The sequence below is a fragment of the Tinamus guttatus genome, unplaced genomic scaffold, assembly GCF_059628265.1.
Source record: "Tinamus guttatus ecotype Peru unplaced genomic scaffold, ASM5962826v1 Tinamus_guttatus_pri_ptg001083l, whole genome shotgun sequence".
In the NCBI taxonomy this organism is placed as follows: Eukaryota; Metazoa; Chordata; class Aves; order Tinamiformes; family Tinamidae; genus Tinamus; species Tinamus guttatus.
Window position 1 is genome coordinate 1,015,681 of NW_028289617.1, and position 23,740 is coordinate 1,039,420.

A 23,740-nucleotide genomic window follows, 5' to 3' on the forward strand; every position below is an offset into this window, starting at 1 on the left:
CTGCCCCGGATGATCCCGAGCAGGGTGCGATGGCAGCTGAAGGTGTTTCGGAGGAGGCTGGACTCAGCAGCTCCTCCATTGCAGTGCTGCCACCCAGCTCTGCACAAGACGTCACTGCCGGGTGCTGCAGTGAAATGGCCCCACTGGAATCCCCATCGCCCTTCTCGCCTGAACCTGTCAGCCTCGTTCAGAGCGTTGATGGAGAAACTGGCTCAGAACTGAGATCTGAGAGCCAGGGGCCTGTCCCACATGGCCCCACACCTCCTGCTGTGGGTGTGGAGGAGGCAGGCGTGGGGCTGGGGTCTGCCCCCTTGAGCCATCCTGATGATGCGAGCCCTGGAGCCAGCCAGCAGCCAGCACAGCCTGATGCCTTGGCACACACCGTCGATCAAGGCACACAGGCAAGCTCGTGGCTGCTCCAGACCATGGAGTGTGACCAAGGAAGAGCCCCTGCAGCTGAGGAAGGGCCTTATCCCTGCGCTCATGGGGAAGAAAGGGAGGTCAGCAGGGCTGGGACACCAGCTTCCCCAGGCAAGGATGGTGGGACAGGGACACCACGACAAACACCAGCAGGGCAGGACCCGAAACAACAGCCTGTGGGCATCACCTGCCACGTGCAAGGAAGGCTGCTGCGTGTGCACGAAGACAACACCGCACGGTACCTGGGGGTGCTCAGCGTCAAGACGGAGGCGCTGGAGGAGCTCGACAGGAGCTGCCTGGCCCGCACGGGGCAGAGCTTGGCACAGATCCGGGAAGTCACTTTCCTGAGGAAGGAGCAGAGCCTGCAGGAGAGCCAGGACAAGGAAGAGGAGGGCCATGGGGAGCGTTTCTCCCTGTCAGCATCAGGATCCCTCAATGTGAGACCCAAGGAGGTGAGTGCAAGGGAGGGCTGGGCCAGGTGGGAGCCCTCCTGGTGCTGGGGCCGACCCCGGTGCCATGCTGTGACAGACGGGTTGTCCCAGCACTGGCAGAAAATCCCCCAAGAGACCTTTCCTTTTGGGAAAAGAAGCTCCCTTCACAAATTCTGCCTCTCTTCTCCTAGCTCCTTGCCAGAAACTCCTTCCACAACCTGTGGAAACCGGAGATCACGCAAGTGGAGCTCCTCAAGGATGCCAAGGGCAAGTGGGAGGTGCTGGAGCGCCTCTATGCTCATGCCCCCCAGCAGAACATTGAAACATGGAGGAGAGACCTGGAGGAAATAGCAGAGCAGAGTGATGATGAGGAGGATGGTGATGAAGAGCTTCTGCCAGAGGAGGAGCTGGAGGAAAGTAGCTCCTTGGCCTGGATAAGACCCAGCCTCCGCAGCCTGTTTGCGGAAAGGGAGATGGACCTGGAGAAGGTGCCCTCCTTGCCCAACATCAAACAAGCAGAGGCTGCCAGTGAGGGACCTGGTGAGGTGGAGAGCCCCTCTGTTGAGCCAGCAATGCCCAGAGGAGCTGAGGAATCTCTGCTGCAGGAAGCAACAGCAGCAGCTTCTCTCCAGGCTGCAGGCCCTGCTCCCCAGGTAAGCATGGAGCATGTCACCTGTCCCCACGACCCAAGGGAGCTCCTATGTGAGCTGTGTGGGGGGAGGTGCAGAGGGCATGCCCAGAGCTGCCCCATCCCAAGGGATCCCCCTGTCCACGGTGCCCCACTGTCACCCCCAGCCATTTGCCCTGTGCGGTCTGCCATGGGGAGATGATGGGTCCTCTCCATTTCCAAGTGCCAAAGGTGCAGGGCTGACATCCCCTCCACCCCTGCACCACGTTCAGCCCTGGGGCCTGGATGCCCAGCGAGGAGGGAAGGGGCAGCCCCAGCAGCAGCCCCCTCCGCACACAGTGCACGAACCTCCTTGTGCCACACACGCCCCCATCTGCCTCTGTTCCCCTGTGCATCACGGCCCCTGCCCAGCCCTGCTGCTGTGGCCCCGCAACGAGCCGTGTCCCATTGCCGTGCCAGCCGCAGGTCCCTTCCCGTGGGACGCACAGCCCCGGGAAGCCTCCCCCAGCCCCGAACCCTTTGACCCTGTGTAACCAGGGGCACCGGTACCCTGATCAGCAGCAGCTGATGGCCGACGGGTGCGTGTTCTTGCTCTGTCCATGCAGGAGGCCTCGGAGCCCCAAGAGGAGAAGTCCTCATCCTCCTGCAGCCCCACGGCAGACACTGAGCCAGGTACGTACCCGAGTGGAGAGCCCTGCTGGGGACGGCGGGTCTCTCTGGAACAGCGAGCGGCACCGGGGCCGGCAGCAGGAAGTGCTCGGGGGCTGCTGTGCTGAGGCCACAGCCCCTTGGGAAGCCCTTGGCGGCAGGGACAGGCAGGTGCAGCCCTGCGCCCGTGCAGCCCGTTGCCCACAGCTCTGCTTCCCACCGCAGGCACCGCTGCCCTTCCGGACATCGCGGCTCCCCGGCGATGGCGCTCGCGGCTCAGGACGGCGCTTCGGGCTCTGAGCAGAGCGTTCTGCTGCCGCTGCATCGCGGGGCAGCGAGAGGAGCGGTGCAGGTGAAAGAGCCCGGCAGGATCCCTGGAGCGGGGCTGGTGCAGAGCGATGGACACTGTGTCCTGGGGGCTACAGAGAGGCTGCTGCGTCGTGCCCCATAGCAGCCATGTGCCCACACAAGCCCTAGGTGGCAACAGCCATTGTCAGCTCCAAATAAACCCCTCAGAAGGTTTTTCTCCCCTTGTCAGTTGTTGTCAGAAAATCTCCATGAAAAGACTAGTGGGGCTGTGGGGCCCTAAGGCCATGGGTGACTCCTGACTCCGCACTGGCCTTGGTGGCTGGGGTGGGAAGCAGATCTAGCCAAAGAGGGCTGCTCACGACTGACACGGCTGGCACGTGTCCAGGCTTTTGAATGGTTCTCAGTGTGACCCCTGTGCTCTTGCAAGAGAAGGAGAGGTTTTCAGGTGTGCATTAGCACCGGCCTGTGGTGTTTCACTGCGAGTGCATGAATCACTCTCCAGTCCTCCTTCCCTGCGCCTCCTGGGTCCCCCCTGCTTCTCCAGGGACTGCCGAGCCCTCCTTTCCCCAGGCATGCCTGCATTTGCTGCGCGGTCTTTGGGGGACTCTACCATGGGCTGCCCCATGTTTGGCGAGACTGCACTCACTGCCACCCCTAGGCATCCCCGGGGTTCCCCTGAGCTCTCCTGGAGCCTCAGGTTCCCTTCCACAAGGATGGGCATCTGTCATCAGCACTGTCACCTGTGCGACAGCCCCAGGCATGCAATTCAGAGACCATTCTGCACCTCCCATGGCAGTGCTCCCAGGGACATGAACCCCGAATGCAGCCCTTGGTCCCTGAAAGACCACGCTGGGCCTCTGACCTCCTCCCCTGGAGCCCACAGAGCGCACAGGCAGAGCAGAGGCCCTTTCATGCTGCAATCCCTTGGGTGCATTGGTGCACTGTTGACCCCAGCTTCAGAAGAAAGACACAAACTTAGTGTTTTTCTGGAGGCTAAGTCTGGCGTAAGGCTGCCCATTGCCTTGTCCTGCTTTACTTAGGAAACACATGGAAACATAACCCCACCACCACTCTGTCCCTTCAAAAGTCCAAAGGTGTCTGTGTGTGTCCAGCCGCCACCCTCCCTCCATCCCTGTGGATTACGAGCTTAGACAGGAAGCTCCTATGCAGAGAGACATAAAATTTAGTCAAGGGGAAACCTCCTGTGAACTTGCGGAGCACAGAGGAGGGAACTGAACCCCGCTGCATCCCAGGAGCTTCTCCATGGACATTTGGTGCATGGATTAACTCCCCGTGAAGAGCCCGTGGAGCAGGAGGAAACGAACCAACTTCCTGCTCCTGGGCAGGTGTCCTGTCCTCTTCCGTGGCGGGAGCAGAGGCTTCTGCAGGGGGACATTTCCAGCCCGCAGAGGATCGTCCCCTGCTGGCACCAGCCGCAGCGCTGGGCTCCAATGTTACCGATGTTATCGAATATTCATTAATCCGCAGCCAATCAGGTGGCGGCGGCGGGGCCCGGGGGCGGGGCAGGTACTGCTGCTGGCAGGTGGGCGGGGCAGCGGCAGAAGCAGCCAATGAGCGCGCGGCGGGAGGCTGGGGGCGTGGCGGCGCGTGCCGTGGGCGGGGCCAGCGCGTGACGCGGCCGTTGGGCAGCGGCGGCTGCAGGCGGCGGCGGCCCCGGGGCCGCAGCGAGGCGCGCGGCGGGCGGCGGCGGCTGCGGGCGGCGCGAGTCCCGCACGACCGATCCCTGCGCGATCCCCGTGCGACCAGAGGCGGTCGGGAGCACGGGAGGCAGCAGCTAGAGGCGGCCCGACGCGCGAGGGGCCGGCCGGGGCCCCGCGGCCTCGCAGCCGGAGGCTGGGGCCGTTGCTGGCTGTTGTGGGCAGCGGCCGTTGGGCTGTGCGGGAGCGCGCGGCAGGTGGTGGAGGAGCGCGCGGCCCCGGCGGGCCGGTCCGGCAGGCGGCGACCCCGCAGCTGCAGCCGCCCGGCCCAGCCCGGCCTGGCGCGGCCCCCCGGGAGCGGCGGCGCCTGGTGCCAGGGAGCTGCGCGCGGCCGCCATGGGGAAGCGGAGCTCGGCCGGCTGCGTGCCGAGGTGAGCGGCCCCGCGGGTGCCGGCCCCGCTGGGCCCCGCTGGGTGCTGCCGTCCCCCGTGGCACCCCCAGAGCCGCCCCCTTGGGGCCGGGTACCCCCCTGCTTTGAGTGCCAGACACCCCGGGTGTCTCTTTCCCCCAGTGCCGCTTCCTGTGGGGGCCGTGTCCCCCCCGCCCTTGAGTGCAGGGTCCCACCAGTCCCCATCTACCCCCACCCCTGGTCCCCGTCACTGTCCACCCTGCCCTGGGGTGCAGGGACCTGCCACTATTGTCCTCCCAGCGTCCCCTCCCCATGTGACACGGCCCCACAAACACACTCGCCTGTCTGCAGACATGGAGAGATGCCTGCGCACAAGTGCGTGTGTGTAAGCGAGCACGGGGACGCGCGTGTGCTCGGGTGTGCACGTGCTCGGAAGTGCCCGTGCCCGTGTGTGCGTGTGCGCTGCGCCCGCTCCTGCCAACTCGTGGCAGGGGCCCGCGTGGCCCCGGGGCTGCGCGTGAGCCCGGCCATCCGTGCGCGTGGTGCGTGCGAGCTGGCAAGTGTGTGCGCTGCACACGGGAAATGCACCCCAGGCGTGCGAGTCTTCACGGCCACCCGTGCCTCCTGTGACACGTGTGTGCTCGTCAGCACACTCGCGTCCTGCGTGTGCAGGACACGTGTTCTCATGCATATGGTCACGTCACCCGTGTGTGAGACACGTGGGTGCCTGTGATCACCCTCACGTCACCCGTGTGTGAGACACGCTGGTGCTCGTGCACATGCCCATGACACCTGCTTGCAGCACACACATGTGCTCGTGCGCGCCCTGCCCGGGGTCCCCATCTCTCCTGCTGGGATTATGGGAATGGGCCCAGGCTTCGGGGCCCCGCTCTGTCCGTTGACTGCCCGCCCATCCTCCCCAGGTTCTTCAGAGCCTTCCTGAAGAGGCTGCGGATTGTGCGCAGAGTGGTCAAGAACCCTGACGCCACCACTGCCGAACCCCAGGTGAGACCCAAGGGGGTCCTGTTGGTGGGAGAGCCGGGACCGAAGGGTTCCTATCCCCGTGGGGGACACCAGGGTATCTGGGGCGCTCAAAGAGGTCTGTGGGGAAGGTGCCGAAGGGGCCCCTGGCACTTGAGGTCTGGGGGGTCCCATCGCTGTCGCAGGGCAGAGCTGGTGGGAGGGGGTACCAATGGGATGGATCGTCGGGGCTTTTGGTGAGGGTCCCAGAGCACTGCGGGGTCCAAAGGGCACAAGGGTCCCGTCCCAGGGTGCAGGCAGGGGTTGGGAAATGGTTCCAGGGGCTTCCCAAGACGCCCTATGGTGCAAGAGGGGGATTCGGAGGGGCCTGGAGGGGCCCAGGGGTGCCCCAGGCTGCAGGCAGGAGGGTCCCAAGGGGATTCCAAGGGTGCAACGTGGGTGTCACAAGGAGTTGGGGGGATGGTGTCCCGTGGGTGCCCCAGGGTACCACATGGGGGTTTAAATGGGCCTGGGGAGATCCCAGGGTGCAACAAGGGTGTCCCAAGTGGTCTGGGGTGGGAGTGGGGAGTTCAGTGGTTCCCTATGGTGCAACGGGGGGGTCCCAAAGGGTCCAAAGGGACCACGGGTCCTCCAGGGTGCACACAGGGGGTCCCAACAGGTCTTGAGGGGCACAGTGGTACCCCCGAGCATGGGCAGGATGGACCCAAGGGGTCTGGGAGCCCCAAGGATGCCCCAGAGTGCAACAGGGGAGCTGCAAAGGGTCTGGTGGGGCCCATGGGTGCCTCAGGGTGTAGGCTGGGGTGTCCCAAGGGGTCAGCAGTGTCCCGTGGGTACCCCAGTTTACGATATAGGGATTCCAAGGGATCTGGGGATCCCGTGAGTGTCCCAGGGTCCAACATGGGGGTTCCAAGGGGCCTGGCGTTGCCATGGTGCAACATGGGGATCCCAATGGGTAATGGTGGCCTGGGATGCAGGCAGGGGGATCTCAGTGTGTCTGGGAGGTTCCAAGGGTGCCCAGGGTGCTAGAGTGGGTCCCAATGGGTGTGTGTGGGGCAGGGGGGCAGGTCAAGGGTGCCCAGGATGCAGGCAGGGGGTTACGAGGCATCTGTAGCAGGCGGAGGGTTCCAAAGGTGCCCTGTGGTGCAAGAGGGGAATCCCAAGGGGTTTGTTGGGGTCCCATGAGTGCCGCAAGGTTCAGGCAGGGGGTTCTGATGGGTCTCTGGGCGTTCCATGGGTGCCCCAGGGTGCAGCAGGGGAGTCCCAAAGGGTCTGGGTGAGCAAGGGAGTCCCAGGGTACCTGGTGGGGGGTCCCAATGGGTCTGGAGGGCAACAAGGGTGTCTCAGGGTGCAGGCCTGGGAGTGACAAGAGGGCTGCAGGGGGCAAAGGTGCCTTGTGCTGCAACAGGGGGTCCCAAAGGATCTGGTGGAGTCCCCTGTGTGCTCCAGGGTGCAGGCAGTAGGTTGCAAGGGACTGGGGATCCCCAGAGTATCCTGTGGTGCCACAGGGGGTCTGAAAGGGTCTAGGGGTCCCATGGAGCTCCAGGGGCAGGTGGGAGTACCAAGAAGTCTGGGCAAGACCAAGGGTTCCCCAAGGTGCAATAGGGGGATCCCAGTGGGTCTGTGGGGTTCCCAGGCTGCCCCAGGGTGCAGGCAGGTCCCAAGCCACCTGGGGCTCCAGTGGTTGCCCTGGGGTGCAGACATGGGTCTGGAGGGGATCCCATAAGTGCCCTGTGGTGCAACTGGGTGTTCCAGTGAGTCTGGAGAGCTGCCAGGGGCTCCTGGGGCAGGAGGGAAACTCCATGGAGTGGCTGGGGCTCCAGGGGGAAGGGGGCCCTGCCCCCCTGCACTGCTGGGTGCCTCCTGGTGACACCGAGCCCGGCACAGGGCTCCCCGCGGGTGCTGCGCTCCAAGGAGCTGGAGGGGGCCGTGGGGCCCAGCGCCCCCCCCGTACCGGAGCTGCAGCTGCAGACGGGGCCCGCGGCCCCGCGAGCCCCCGCACAGGTGCCCCCGCGCGCGGCGCCCCTCGCCCTGCGGCCCCCGGCACCCAGTGCCCCTGGGGCGCTGCCACCGGGACCTGCCACCCTGGGGGTCCCAGCACGAGGAGCCCTTGCTGTGGGGCCACCTGCACCACGAGCCCTCCCTGCTGGGTCCCAACCAGCTGGACCCGTCACCTTCGGGCCCTCAACACCAGGGCCCCCCACTCAGGGACACGTCCCACCTGGGCACCTCAACCTCGGGCTCCCAACCCCAGGCCCCTTCATCCCCAAAACATCTGACCATGTGTGTATCGTTATAGAACCCCCACCCACAAGACCCCCCACCCCAGGCCAATGTCCCAGTGACCATTCACCCGTGGGAACAAGTCCCCAGGATCCCTCAGCCGCCTGCTCTAAACATCAGGCTGCTTCAGGCCTACGGCTAGGCCCAGGGGACCCTTCATCCATGGGACGGCCCCCCCAGGACCACTTCAAACATGGACCCCCATTCCCAGGAGCCCATAGACCCCCACCTATGCAACCCATCACCCGTGGGCCCTGGTACCCGGCACCCTTCATTTCTGGACCCCCACCTCCCGGCCCCTTCCCCCATGGGCTCCCAACTGTCAAACCCTTCACCCATGGGCCCTGCTTCCCTGGGCCCTCCTTCCGTAGTGCCCCCGGCCCTGGACCCTTCACCCATGGGCCCCTGCCCCCAGTAACCATCCCCCGTGGACCCCAGATCCCAGACCCCACAACTTGTATTCCCCAACCTGCAGGACCCAATTCTCACGGGCGCAAAACTCCTGTACCCATCACTAAGGGTCCCCCCCCATCAGCACCCTTACCCCGTGGGCCCCCACCTCCCAAATACTTCCCCTGTGGTCCCTGTTTTCCTGAACCCTTCACCCGTGGGCCCCCACCTCCCGGCCCCTTCCCCCAACAACCCCCACCACCAGAAAACATTCCCCATGGGACCTGGTCCCCTGCACCCTTCTCCTATAGGGCCCCATCACCCGGCTCTTTCCCCCATGGGTTCCCACCTCTACATCCCTTTATCCATCCACCCCCACATATGGAACCCAACACCCGTGGTCCCTGGTTCCCTGACCCCTTCATTCATAGACCCCCAACTCTCGAACACGTCGTCCCTGGACCCTTCTTCCCTGCACCCGTCCTCGGAAGGGTCCCCTCCCCTGAACCCTTCACCCGAAGGCCCCAACCTGCAGGATGCTTTACCCGAAGACCCTGTTCCCCTCAACCCTTCATTCGTGCACCCCCACCTCCCAGCCCCTTTCCCCATGGGCTCCCAACTGTCAAACCCTTCTCCCGTGGGTCCCGCTTCCCTGGGTCCTCCTTCCATAGTGCCCCCTGCCCTGGACCCTTCACCCGTGGGCCCCCACCCCCAGTAACGATCCCCCGTGGACCCCAGACCCCAGACCCCACAACTTGTATTCCCCAACCTGCAGGACCCAATTCTCACGGGCGCAAAACTCCCGTACCCATCACTAAGGGTCCCCCCACATCAGCCCCCTTACCCCGTGGGCCCCCACCTCCCAAATACTTCCCCTGTGGGCCCCGTTTCCCTGAACCCATGACCCGTGGTCCCTGGTTCCCTGACCCCTTCATTCGTAGACCCCCAACTCTCGAACACGTTGTCCCTGGACCCTTCTTCCCTGCACCCGTCCTCGGAAGGGTCCCCTCCCCTGAACCCTTCACCCGTGGGCCTCCACCTCCCGGCCCCTTCCCCCATCAACCCCCACCTCCTGAGCCCTTTCCCCATGGGCCCCGATCCCCTGCACGCTTCTCCCATAGGGCCCCATCACCTGGACCCTTCCCCCATGGGCTCCCACCTCCACGTCCCTTTATCCATCGACCCCCACCTATGGAGCCCGTCACCCCTGGGTCCCGGTTCCCAGAACCCTTCATTCGTAGACCCCCGCCTCCTGAAGCCTTCACCCCTGGGCCCCGGTTCCCTGAGCCCTTCCAAAGGGCCCAAACCTCTGGACCCTTCCCCCATGGGCCCCCACCTCGTGGATACAGCACACGAAGACCCCAGGCCCCTCCACCTTTTATTCATAGGGCCCCAGGCCCTGAACACTTCATCCATGGGCCCCCATCCCCTGGGTCCTTCATCCGTAGGTCCCCCTACCCTGGGCCCTTCACTCATGGACCTTCACATCCCGAACACTTTGCCCGTGGACCCCACTTCCCTAGACCCTTTACCCGTGGACCGCGCTTCCCTGGACCCTTTATCCGTGGGCCCTGCTTCCCTGGACCATTTATTCCTGGGCCCCGCTTCCCTAGACCCTTTACCCATGGGCCCTGTTTCCCTGGACCCTTTATCCGCGGGCCCCGCTTCCCTGGACCCTTCCCCCATGGGCCCCAACCTCGCGGCCCCTTCCCCCATGGGCCCCCACCTCCCGAGCACTTTCCCCGTGGGTCCCGGCTCCCCGGACCTTTCTTCCATAGGGCCCCGACCCCCTGAACACTTCAGCCAGGGGATCCCCATCTGCTCAGTTCCTCCCCTCCCGGAGCCACCACCCATGGGCTCCCACCTGCAGAACGGTTCCCCTGGGCGTCCTTGTCCTCAGTGCCCATCCCCTGTGGTCCCCCCCCAGCACAATTGATCCATAGGCCCTATGAGCCTTCCCCCTTGTGCCCCCACCCCCAGGACCGTTGACCCTTGGGTTCCCTTTCCCCAGCCTGATCCTCCCCCCAGCAGCCGCAGGGCCCTGTTGCCAGGACCCCCCACCCCCAGGACACTTCCCTCCCAGCCCCCGTCCAGGACCCCTCCCCCTTGAGCTGCCCCCAGCCCCCTTCACCCACAGACTCCGGTGCCCAGGACCCTTCCCTGCCTGGCCCTCACCCCAGCACCCTTCACCCGCACAGCTCCTGCCCCCAGCGCCCCTCGCTCCCCGCAACAGCCCCCGATCCCTCCTGCCACAGGCGCCCGGGACCCTCCAGCCGCCCTTCCCCTGGCCCCTTCACCCACAGCAGCCTCCCCCGTGCAGCCTGGATGCCCAGAGCTCGTGCCCGAGCCCCTGCAGCCTTCAGGGCAGGGGTGCCCACATTGTCCCTGCGGGGCCGTGTGTCCCGAGTGCCCTGCACCCCTGGGTGCCCACGTGCCGGTGGGTGCCTGCCGGCTGCCCCAGAGCATGCGCCCCTCGGGTGTCCTCAGGCTGGTGCCCCGGTGCCTGGGGTGCGTGTGGGTGCTGGGACACCTGGGTGCGTGCGGGTGCCTGTCCCCAGTGTGCCTGCAGGCCAGTACCTGCAAGCCTGGGCCCTTGGGTTCATGCGGGCACCCGGACGCCTGGGCCCTTGGGTGTGTGTGGGCGCCTGCTGGGGGGCACCCCAATGCCAGGGTCCTCGGGTGCCTGCGGGTGTCCAGAGGGAGCAGCGAGCTCGCAGACACCCAGGTCTGTGGTGCATGCGGGAGGCCGGAGGCGAGCGTGGAGCTCCTGGGTGCCCAGCGCCCAAGGTTTGCAGGTGCTCGCGCAGAACGTGGCAGTGCCCCACACCGAGATTCGGATGAAGTCTCAAGCGGCGCATGGACCACAAGGACAAGAGCAGGATGCCAGGTGAGGCCCCCGAGGCACCCACGGGTGCCCCGAGTCCCCGCTGACACCACTGGAGTCAGAGGGGAAGAGCAAGGATTGGGGATGGCCAAGGGCACGGGGCAGCTCCCCCAGCAGGGGCAGCACCCGCCGAAAAGGGGCACGGGAGCATCCCCGGGGTGGGCAGCCCAGCCAGGTGCTCACCCATGGGTGCCCCAAGACCACTCTGCTGACATGGACAACTGTTCAGAGGAGGAGAGCATCTGCTTGGAGCAGGAGGGCAGCGACGATGCTCTGCACGGCAGGTGGGTGCTTGACGGGTGTCCCACTGCCTACACGGCACCCACAGGTGCCCCCGATGGTGCCACCCTGTCACACTGTCCCCCAGGACCTTTTCTACAAGAAAGAGGAGCTGCAGAAAGTGGCGAAGAGGAGGAGGATGCTCCCAGGCTCTGCTTGGACCCAGGTGAGCAGGTGCCTCTCCAGGGTGGAGGTGACAGGGTGCCCGGAGGGTCCTGCTGCAGCCTTGGGTGTTGTGGGTGCTGCAGGAGGAGCTGGGGGCAGTACCCAGGATGCTCCCCCACGTGCCAGAGTGCCAGGTCCTAGAGTTGTCCCCAGGATGTCCCCAGCTGTGCTGGGTCCCCAGGCTGCCCCTGCCTCTGCCCTGACCTACCCGCTCTCCGCAACAGCAGCCCAACATCAATCAGAAATTGTTGGCCTTGCTGAGACACTTCAAAGTGTTGGGTGAGGTAGGGTGTCCCCCCAGGCACCCATGGGTGTCCCTGGGCCCCCAGGCTCCCTGTGGAAAATGGGGCTCTGCAGATGGTCCCAAACACCCCCCAGCTCCCTCTACTTCCAATACTGAGGTGTCCCCAACCTCTCCCAGACACCCCTGGTATTGGGGTGAATCCACCTCACCCCCACAGTGTTTTGTTCTCCCCAACCTTTCCCAGACCCTGCCCAGGATTGGGGTGCCCCAAGCCACATTTTCAGCCAATATTGGGGTGTCCCAGTTCCTCCTCAGGATTGCAGTGCCCCCAAATCCCTTCACCCCCAATACTGAGGTGCCCCAATCCCTTCACATCTAATATTGGGTGCCCTAGGACCCCCAGCACCTTTTAATATGGATATCGGGATGCTCATCTCCCCCCAATATGAGGTTCCCCTTTATCCAACATTCTGGGGTACCCCAGACTCCCCTCACTATTGAGGTGCCTCCCATCTGCCTCCCCCCAGTACTGGGGTGCCCCAGGATCTTCTAAGTGCTGGGTTGCCCTCTAATGCCTTCCTCCCATATTGGGGTAGCTCAGACTCCCCCAGTATCGGGGTTCCCCCAGCTCCCTTTAACCCAATAGAAGGGTGAGACCCTCCCATAATGGAGTTCCCCAGGTTCCATCTCCTGATATGGGAGGGAATTGCCCCACTTCCCACTCAGGTTTGGGTTGCTCCCAAATCCCTTCATCCACAGTTTTGGGCTACCCTAGGCCATCTCTGTAATGGGATGCCACCAGAAACCTTCATCCCTAATATTAGGAGTCCCCAGAGACCCCAGTATTTTTGCCAGACCCCCCCAGTTCTGGTGGTTCCCTCAACTCTTTTCACCCCTGTCCTGGGTTACTGCAGAGCCCTCCAGTTTCGAGGGTGCCCCCCAGTTCCCTTTCCCCTCAGTTGTGGGGTGCCACAGACCCCCCCCAGCATTGGTGATCCCCCCCTACTCTGTACACCCCTAGTGTTAGGGTGTCCCCAACTTCTGCCAGGCTCCTCCTAATATGGATCTGTCCCCTGCTCCATTTACACTGGATATTGGGGTGTCCCAGAGCCCTCCCCAGTGTTGGGGGTGCCCCAGACTCCCTTCAGCCCAGGTATTGTTGGGCCCCAGCTACTTGCACGGCCAATACTGAGGTGCCCCCGACATCTCCCAGACCCCTCCCTGTAGTGCAGGTGCCCACAGCTCCCTTCACCCAAAATACTGGGGTGCCCCAGATCCCCCCAACATTGGGGAGCCCAAAGCACCCCTGGCTGCCAGTATTGGGGTTCCCTGGAATCCCCCAGTATTGGGGATGCTCCCAGCTGCCTTCATTCAGAAGTTGGGGTGCCCTGACCCTTTTGCCAAGTATGTGGGTGCCCCAAATTCCCCCCTGCCACACACATATTGGAGTCGCTCCTAGTTTATTGAGACCCTACCCAATATTTCTCCCTCAAAACAAGCAAACAAACAATATTGGGGTGCCCTAGAGAATTTCACCCATAATATTGGGGTATTCTGGACTCACCACCCCAGGTTTGGGTGCCCCCAGCTCCCTTTTCTCCCCAAATGGGGATGCGTAATTTCCCCCCCATATTGGGGTGCCCCAACTGACTGCCCTAACCCCCCCAGTGACCTTTCCCTGCACAGGCTGCAGGAGGAGGACCATAAAAAGCTCCTGGATTCTGGAGGAATCCCCGAAAAGTTGAAGACCCAAGTGAAAAGCAGCCAAGAGGAGCTGACATCAGCCAGGTAAGGGGCAAGCTGGGGTGGAGGGTGCCAGGCAACCGAGGCTGGGGTTTGGGGTAGAGGGGGGATATGGGTTGAGTTGGAGTCCTTGGCTCCTGAGGTGTGGGGACATTGGGGTTGCAGGAGAAATTTGGGCTCCCTAAAGTGGGATTTGGGGTCCCCGAGTGGGTGAGGGATTTTGGAGTGCAGGAGAAAGGGAGGAAACTGGGTTCCCAAGAGGGCTTGGGGGTCCCTGTCGAGGAAGCAAGAAGGGATCTGTGGGGTTGGGGGGATTTTGCATCTCAGGACAGGGGTCATCTGAGGCCCCTGCGTGTCCTGAGTGGTGCCCTCGTTGCCCCAGAGCTGCCAGCGCAGGACAGAGGTGCTCCAGGCGGTGGAGGTGGTGGTGGTGGGTGCACAGGGGGGCACAGCCCCCTGTTGCCTTGTTTCCTGCGGCGGCTGCTGCTGGGCACCCGCCGTGCCGAGTGGCCGGGCTGTCTGCGCTGCCTCCTCGTGCTGCAGGTGCGTCACCTTGGTCGGGGACAGTGCAAGGACGTGGGGGGACACAAGGCATTGGGGGCCATGGGATATTGGGTGGACACAAGGGGCATGAGGGACACATGGGAGCTTGCGATCACATGGTCAGGGACACAGAGGGGACTGGGGACATGTGGGATCAGGGAGACAGAGGGCAGGGAGGGAAACCTAGAGATCTGGGGACATGCGTGGCATGAAGAGTGCAGGACATTAGGAACACATCAGGACATCGAGGGGACAAGGGCATAGAAGGCACACAAGCCTTTGGGGACACATGGGGAATTGGAGAAAGATGGGGAACAGGAGGAGACATAGGAGATCTGGGAACATGCAGGGCATTGAGAGACACAAGAGCTAATGGAGAGTACGGGACATAAGAGGACACAAGACACGTGTGGACACATGGAGCATTGTCAGGACAGAGGCCATGATGGCATGTACAGAGCATTGGGGATATGGAGGACATGAGGCACAGAGCATATTAGGGATACATAGGGAATTGGGAGAATTTGGGTCATAAGGAACACATTGAGACGCTGGGTGCACAAGGATGATGTGGGGCACGTGGGCCATCAGGGGGACAGAACATCAGGGGTTCACAGGATATTTGGGGCCACACAGAGCTTGGGAACACGTTTGCCACCAGGTACATAGCACATTAGGGACACCCAGGGCATGGGCAGACACATGGGGAATCGGGGGACACAGGACATCAGGGGACAGCCAGAGCATGAGGGACATGTGGAGCATTAGAGACACAGGACATTAGGGACACATGGGAGATAGGGGGGACATGGGGCACTGGGGACGCATGGAGTATCAGGGACATGTGGGACATTGGTGGGTCACAGAGAACATCGGGGGACATATGAAGCATTGGGTGGACATATGGAGCATCGAGGAGACATGGCAAGTTAGAGACATGCAGGACATTCAGTGACTTGCCGGGGAAGGAGACACGCCAGGGATGCAGGACGTCACAGCAGGGATCGGGGCAGTGGGTCTGTAACAAGACAGGGACAGCCCGAGTTTCCCCTGTCCCAGCCATGGGCACTATGGTGGTCCGTGGGGTGGTGACACCAGTGTGGGCACAGTGTGGGGACACCCTGGGAGCCACCAGCGCTGGCTTCCCGGTTGTCCCCACCTCCCTGGGTGCCCCCGTGGATGCTGAGCATGTTGGGGCCCCCACAGGGCTCCCGCCAGGTGCTCCCTGAGCAGCTCAAGCCGCTCTGGGTGTGAGACAGCCCTTCCCGAGAGCATCGTTGTGGTAGAGACGGCCGAACGGCAGGGCCAGGTGAGCGTCGGGGCACCCCCACGTCCTGCTGGGAGCAGGGGGACACGGGGACCCTGCCGGGCACATGCTGACCCCACTGCACAACCACCCCTGTCTGTCCCCAGCTTGTTGGGGACCTGCTGCAGGAGCAGAAGAAGCCACTGGTGGCTGCTGTCAAGCTGCAGGCCGAGCTCTCGGACGTCCTCACCCGCATCCAGCACCAGTGAGTGTCACTGCTGGGTCCCCAGGATTACTCCAGTCACCCTCAGTAGTTTCCATGTCTCCTCTGTGCCAGGCCTGGGGTGCCCATGTTGCCCATGTCCCCTCCATGTCATCGTTGGGGTGCTCCTGGTCCCCAGGTCCCCCCTGTGCCATGTTTTGGGTGCCCATGGTCCCCATGACCCCATTGGGTGACCCCACCCACCCCAACATGCCCCAACGCTCCATGGGATCCCCAGTGGGTCCCCCCCAACCTGGTACCCCCCCGCACACAGTGGGAGCCACTTTGGGTGCCCACTCCCAACCCAACATGAGAACCGCTGGGTTCCCCCGTGACCCTGCTCTGGGCCCAAAGGGGACCCTGAGCGTCCCCTGCATGTCCTGAGTGGTGCCCTCGTTGTCCCAGAGCTGCCAGCACAGGACAGAGGTGCTCCAGGCGGTGGAGGTGGTGGTGGTGGGTGCACAGGGGGGCACAGCCCCCTGTTGCCTTGTTTCCTGCGGCGGCTGCTGCTGGGCACCCGCCGTGCCGAGTGGCCGGGCTGTCTGCGCTGCCTCCTCGTGCTGCAGGTGCGTCACCTTGGTCGGGGACAGTGCAGGGACGCGGGGGGACACAAGGCATTGGGGGCCACGGGATATTGGGTGAACACCTGGGGGATGAGGGACACATGGGAGATTGGGCACAGATGGGATCAGGGACACAGGGGGCATGTGGGATTAGGGATACAGAGGACAGGGGAGGGAAACATAGAGAACCGAGGACATGCGTGGCATGAAGAACGCAGGACATTAGGAACACAGCAGGACCTTGAGGGGACAGGGGCATAGAATTCACATAAGACTTTGGGTGTGGGAATATATAGGATAAAAGGTTCATGAAGGGAACCTGTTGAAGATTGCAAAACTAGGACTGAGGAACTGCTGGTGAAGCAGAGGAGATCCAGGATTGGTCACTGGGATGCTGACGCTCCAGGATTGGTGGGTTAAGATGTGTGAAGGTTATATGAATATCCAACCCTGGTTGGGTTTTTATACCAACCCTTCAGCCTTTGGCTGAAGACCATTGGCCCATCAATTACTCTACAGTGCTTATAATCTACTTTCCAAAGGAACTTCATAGCATACAACAGTTTTCCTCTGCCTGCATTCGTGACACATCTGAGGATCCTCACCTCCCTCAGCATCACAAACCTCAGCTTCTTCTGACGATGATGATTCTATAAAATGAAATAAAATGGCAGAAAGTGATATTTCACCTGTTTATAACTCCAGAAAGCAGTTTCAAGTGTCTTTTCTCAATGCATAGTACAAGGGAAACACACACAGTAGCTTTTTTCAGGACACAAAGTGACAAGAGGGTAAGAGTACCATGTTGGGTTTATGACTTTTCTTTCAAGGAAAAGTCTGAGGGTGACAGAGCACTGGAACAGGCTGCCCAGAGAGGTTGTGGAGTCTCCTTCTCTGGAGATCTTCAAAACCCGCTTGGATGCAGTCCTGTGCCACATGCTCTAGGTGTCCCTGCGTATGCAGGGGGGTTGGACTAGATGATCTCTAGAGGTCCCTTCCAACCCTAAGCATTCTATGATTCTATGATTCTATGATATGTACATATATCTTTTTATACTTCTCAGTGGAGATCTTTAAATTAAAATCAGTAAGTTTGGATATGGAAATAACAAAACTTAAAGGTTAAGTTTTTGATAAAACAGTGCAATGAAAGAAAAAAAGTCATTATAAACTAAACTACAAGTAGAAACAGATTTATAAAAAGTAGACCTTCTGAAGTGACCCTTTAGCAGCCCATTTGTAATGGGGCATTGACAGAAATGGCAATGAGCAAGTGAAGTGGCAAAGAAATGCAATGTGCACAGGTTACATGCATGCAATAAATGCAGCAAAATGCACTTGCAGAAGAAATTTAAATCAAAGCTGAGTGTGTGTGTATATATAAATATATTCAAGAAATTGTACCTCATTTATATGCAATAATTTAGCCCTGGAGAGTACCTGTGCACATAACCTACTTTCCAAAGGAGCTTGGTAGCACATGACAGTTTTCCTCTGCCTGAGGCCGTAACGCTTCCGAGGATCCTCACCTTCCTCAGCATCACGAACATCAGCTGCTTCTGACGATGATGATGATTCTGTAACTACAGCAGGAGGATACACTTCAGAGGAGCTCTCATGCACATCTCCCTTCCTGAAAATACTTGCTGTGCTGCACAAAACCAGGAAAACTGTCCCACTATTGCTGTAGCAAGAGCACTGTTTCCCATGCTGAATAATACTGCCCGTTTACTTGACTTCCCACCTGTCTGTGGCATCTGTTGCCTTTTATTTGTGTTTGGTTGTGAGCATGTTGTGAATGTGTTCCTTTATTTTTCTGAGCATCTGTCCTGAGCTCAGCCCAGCCCAGCCCAGCCCTGACATCCATCCCTCTGGCTTGTAACCCCGATGGCAATAGAGAATTATGCACACATGGAAATTATCCAGTAGTTAGCTCACTTCTGTGAGCAGTAAAGATAACTTAAAGCCAGAATTAACCTATCACCTGAGTTGCATAAGCTTTTCCAGCAGCTTCATTCTTCTTGGAAGCATACATCAAGTTTCCCTGCTTAAAAGAACCAAGAAAATCAGTCACAAATATGCAGAGCACCTGACATGCATGTACTTTGTGCCTGTATAGAAACTTTATCAAGGCACTGCATATACACAAAAGATCCATTTTTTTCTGCTCTACTTGAAAAAAAGGAATTTGGACCTAAGCGGGAAACTATGAAGGCAACTTTCTAGCCTGCTCACAAAAGGAAGTGTTCAGCATCCCAAACGAAGAATTCCAGTTACCAGCAAAAGGAGGCAATAAGGATTGCTGTGTGCTTCAACAGCACCTCCTCCAGGGGCACAAGACTACTTAAGATGATGTGCAATGCAGGCACAGCAACAAATACACAGAAAGCAGCCACCAGGAAATGTGGTTTAGAAATTAGAAGGCTTCAAAACCCTAAAAAGGTAACTCTGGAAGTGCCTTTTAATCAGTGAATATTCTAAAATGGGCTTTAAGTCGACTTAAGAAAATGCTTACATGCTACATTTGCCTTTCACAGCTGACTAAACTACACGATACAGGACATTCTTTGTAAAGCGAGGAGATTTTAAGAAAAAAATACAGGTCATGAGGAATCAAAGTTTGAGTCACATCACACTGACAAACACACGGAGGCATTCTACAGTGTATTTTATAGGCTAAAACTTAACTGAGCTTTCCAAACTTCCCCCCCCCCCGCCCCATGATCAGAAACTTAACTTAGGAACGAAGGCTGAAAGGACAGATAGCTTGGTTGTGCCTATGTGATGAGAGGCATCGGGCAGTCTGTTTGCCTCTTTAATCCCCAGTCACAATTTTCGGTAAGTTTTGAAGTGAATAATGAGTGAGTAATTATGTTTATTTGTATATATTCACATACATATTCATATCTATTTATATATGATTTACATATATATGAATATATATTTTCATATATATTTTCTCATATATATTTACATATATGAATTATATATTTTTTCATATCTCCATATACATACCCATATATATATACCATATTTATATATGTACATTTGTATTTATTTATATATATTCATATTCATGAACTATATATATTCATAGTATATATGTTTTATATTAATAGTTATATTTATCCATATATTCATATATTCCTAAACATATATATTCATAATATATGTTTCATGTTAATAATAACATTAATTCATAATGTATATGTTTATATTAACAATTATTTTTGTCCATATATAAAAACATCTATTCATAATATATATGCTTCATATGAATAATAATATTTATTCATATACACATTGTTCACATTTTTTATGATTAATACTTACTTGTTACACAAAAAAAAACATTACAATTTGTGATACTCAGATTAGATACTAATAAAAAAACGCATGGATGTGAAATGCATATCATAACCTTCTGAGTGTGAAGAATGGTCAAATTAGCCTCAGAATGGTTGCTATTAGTCAATAATTGAGAAATGTTTTTTTTTTTTTTTTTAAATCCATAGGCCGTTATTGTCAATTGGAGGGGATGGATCCCATTATGAATCCAGCAAATTTGTGTGAAGGTTATAGGTATACTCATCACACATACAAACATCCATAATATTCTATATTGGATATCCATATTAATCATACAGGTTAAAAGCATAAACTACTAATTATATAGGTTGAGACCAATGCACATAGCATAAGCTGTTAATTATATAGTTTAAGATCAATGTACATAACAGAATAAAACTGCAAACATCACCACATCTATTCCCTACTGCACCAAATGTTGAAAAATGATTCATGATTCACTCCAATGGCTCCTTGGTTTTCGACTCCTGTGCTTGGCTGCAATTCTCCTGTGGCTGTGACTCCTCTGTCGTCAAGTAAGGCTTTACAGTTTTTGCTGGTAACCAGCGAGGACCTGTGGGAAGAAGAACACATGCATATCCCCTTCCCCACGTTCTTAGTTCTACGGGGCCGGTCCATTGCGACTCCCCACATTCTTTATACCATACCTTTGGTTGAGACACAAATGGAGGGACCCACCCGAATTGTTGGGCAGCTGCTGTTGCAAATAACTGACGATCGGAACGATTCAAAAAATTAAGTACATACAATGGGTTGTCTAACTGTTCCTGTGGAGTAACATGGTCCATAGGATTACTTCTTTTTTGTTTATTTATCGTAGCCTTGAGAGTCCCATGGACACATACGATAATGGCTTTTCCAGTGAGAGAATGCAATATTCCAGTAACATGTTGTATACTCCAGTGTTGTAGTAAAATAGATATTGTTTGTGAAACATAAGCAGGACCATTATCATTTTTAATTCTTTTCAGAAGGCCCATAGCAGCAAAACATCTTAACCAGTGGCATTTCACATCGTGTGCCTTTTCTCCCGTATGTGCAGAGTCTACCAGACACCCTGAGAAGGTATCCACGCTAACATGCACAAAACGCAGTCGGCCCCATGTCCATATATGTGTGACATCGCCCTGCCACAACTCATTAGCTTGTAAATCTCAAGGGTTCACTCCTGTATATGATGATACTGGTGTGATACGTTGTAATACTGCTGTAATACAGCCAGAGCGGCTTGCATCGATAAGAATTCCCTATTTAATACCACAAAGTCGTCTTTAGTCAGCTGCAAATAAGCAGCACCAGGATAATTACAATAACTACATTGCAAGCACACATATTAGAGTCATTAAACACAGTCTGGTTATAATTTTCATTAATTAATTAGCAAGCATTTACACATTGGTCTACAACACACACATCCTTTCCCTGCATAAGCTAATGCAGTTTTATTATTACTCTATGGATTGATCTCAAAATGACACACGCTCTCCTTGGTATCAAGGCAAACTTCGCTCGCCTTAAGGGCATCATCTTCGCATATGGACTCCAGCTCTGATACTAAAACACAGGCTTCTAAATCTATCAATTGCCGTTTTTTAGCATTTTTTATCAGACACACTTGCCCACATTCAGTGGTCCAGGGAATGGGGGGGAGAGAGGGACGTGGGTGTTTAGAGCACAGATTCGTTGGTGTTAATTCCCAGGGCTACAATGGGGTAAACCTTCTCAATGGTGACATCCGCCACTGTCCGTGCGTTAGTGATGACTGTGCTGAGGACCTGGTCATGGGTGAAGGTCACAGGTCTCCACCACGCTTGAAGCTGTTGTTCTTCCTCCAAGCCCTCAGAGCTAAGGTCAAACGGATCATCACTTGGGGGGTCAGCCACCCCCTCATGTGGTGGTGCTCACGGTGGTGGTGTTTCTTTCTGGTCAGTCTTATCACTCGGAGGGGACCCCGTTGCCTTCAGGGTAAGCATCATCTGCCACCAGGTGGTCACACGTTTTACTGCAGCTGCATCACCATCTGCCATCGCCTCCTTAAGGCAATTTCCGAGATCTTCCCACACCTCTTGCTGAAATGGGCCTTCTTTCAGAAAGATAGGTACCTTATCCTGGATCCATTCTAACAGAGTTGTTGGGTGTTTCCTGGAGACTTCCTGGTTCTGCTTGCACATCATGCGCTGCAGCATATCCAGGCTGTGTTTCTGCTCTTGAGACATTCCACCTCCCAGGGTTCCCAGACCGCTCACATGATGGGTGCACACTGCAGCTATTTCTGCTCTGTTCATGGTTCACCTGGACTGCGCTGATGGGTTCAGACTGCGTGAGCTTCCTGACTGTTCATGCCCCACATTGGGCTCCATTTGCAGTGTATGATGTGCATGGACTCAAGTGGAATGCACCAAAGACCTTTTATTGAGCATCAAATACAACTTACATACCGTATTGTCCTGAATATAATTCCTTATTTGCAAAATGCATGCAAAGACGGTTGCTAAATGAGCCAGCATTCTAACTAATTACACGCAAGATTATCCCATCACCTATGGATTTGTGGCCTGACACGTGCCAGTAGCAGGCTGACTCCATGCCATCTCCAGTTACTCCATGAAATAAGTTTTGCATGGGAATAGCGAAGGGAGAACAGTATACACTGGTCCTTCAAGGTCATGGGAGAGCGCTGTTCCATCTCAAGCTGCACCATCTGCCACAGCCGATGAGCTGGAAGGCAGCAGTGCCAGGCCCAGCGGGAGTCGCGCGGCACATGGGGAGCAGCTGAGTGCGCCCTACAGCCTGGCTCATTGTGGCCAATAATCACCTGCAGGGACCAGCCCTCACGCACACACTCGCCCCAGTCCTGCTTCACTGCTTTAGCCCTCTCTTCAGCTTCTCCCAGAGAAGATGTCCTTCTTCCGCTGCATCTCTGCATGGCTCTTGCTTCGGGAGACAGGTCAAGAGGGCAGCCTCAGATCCTGAAGGAACCACAGGTGTCCCAAGCAGGGCATGATGTTCACTCCTTCCAGCAGCATGGAACATAGGGATACACTGGGCCATGGAAGCAAAGCACCAGCAGTACCTGACCTGCAGCACCACCAAGGCCAGGGGAAAGGAGGAGAGCAGCTTTGGCACAAACTGACCTCTCTTCAGGCCCCTCAGGCACAACAAAAGGCACCCACCCATATCCTCATCTTCCACAGCTGCAGGGAGCAAGGGCCTCCTTTGGCCCTTTTGCCATATGCAGCAAGCCAGCAGGGCTGCAGCTTCCCAAGCAAGGCCACTGCAGCTCTGCACAGACCACAACGGGCACTGCGCTCGCACCCGGCAGCAAGCAGTCCTGACGCACAGTGCGTGCAGGCTCCTGCCGGCCTCTTGGCACAGCTTGCTGAGCACACCTCTGTGCTCACACACCTCCTGCTCACCAAGCTTTTTCACCTGGGCCCTCACATCACCTGCCCCAAGGGAAAGAGCCCATGCTGAGCCATTCTTCTGGCCATTCCTTCCAAGGGGGGGGCGATGCCTTTGCAGCAGCTGCCAGCTGCACCTGCGCACCCCCAAAGCAAGTGGAGCTCTTGGGCTCTTCGCACAAGACAAGCTGTTCCACACAGCAACAACATGCTTTTCTCCTCAGGCCTAGAGTAATCCACTCCCACTACTCATCTCTCCCCCGCCACCAATACATATGGAACGGGTGAGTAAAGTGTTAACACCTGAAATAGGCACAAACCGGCGCTAATGCCGCACAAATATGTGTTAGAAATCGCAGGTACTTTTCAAGGACTGCTCAAATTTGGAACTGAAAAGTCTTGTAGAGGCACCCACTGACAGGGCACAACTTGACTCACTCATGGTGCAAAGCCCAGAGAATCTTACTCAACTTGCCTGCAGATTCTGGAAGGATCACCTTATGAGGATGACCATATCCCGGCCATGTCTTCTTCCTCCCAATGCTATAAATGACAGGGCCTAGCACTCATAAGCTGAGTAGGGACCGGGAATGACACCTGAACAACTCCTGATGCTGGACGGTGAGAATCCCTCACCTCCCCTTAACCTGGCACCCTGCGCTAAGGAAACTGCTTGCATGGAGGAGAAACCCCTGCACATTCAGGAAGAAATGTGCTAGCATTAACCAGGTATAAGCAGTGTGTCCTGTTTAAGTGCCTCTCTCGCATATAGTATTTGCACTTTTGTGTTAACAGATGAGTTTCATTCTAAACTTCCACGGACAGGAACCAGGTCACCAAGCAAGATCCGCCCGCTTCTTGGGAGACTGGCGTTTCCTGTGCAGGGA

The 23,740-nt window shown here is 57.4% G+C and overlaps 1 protein-coding gene across 1 annotated transcript in view; it reads left to right on the forward strand.

The window, feature by feature from the left end:
• Positions 1 to 23,740, forward strand: part of LOC148590839 (uncharacterized) — a 191,267-nt gene that overhangs the window by 158,915 nt on the left and 8,612 nt on the right. Inside the window, exons 7-8 of the mRNA XM_088538416.1 lie at positions 131 to 872; positions 1,043 to 1,504. Of these exons, the coding sequence (XP_088394542.1) occupies positions 131 to 872; positions 1,043 to 1,504 (1,204 nt within the window). The remainder of the gene's footprint in view (positions 1 to 130; positions 873 to 1,042; positions 1,505 to 23,740) is intronic.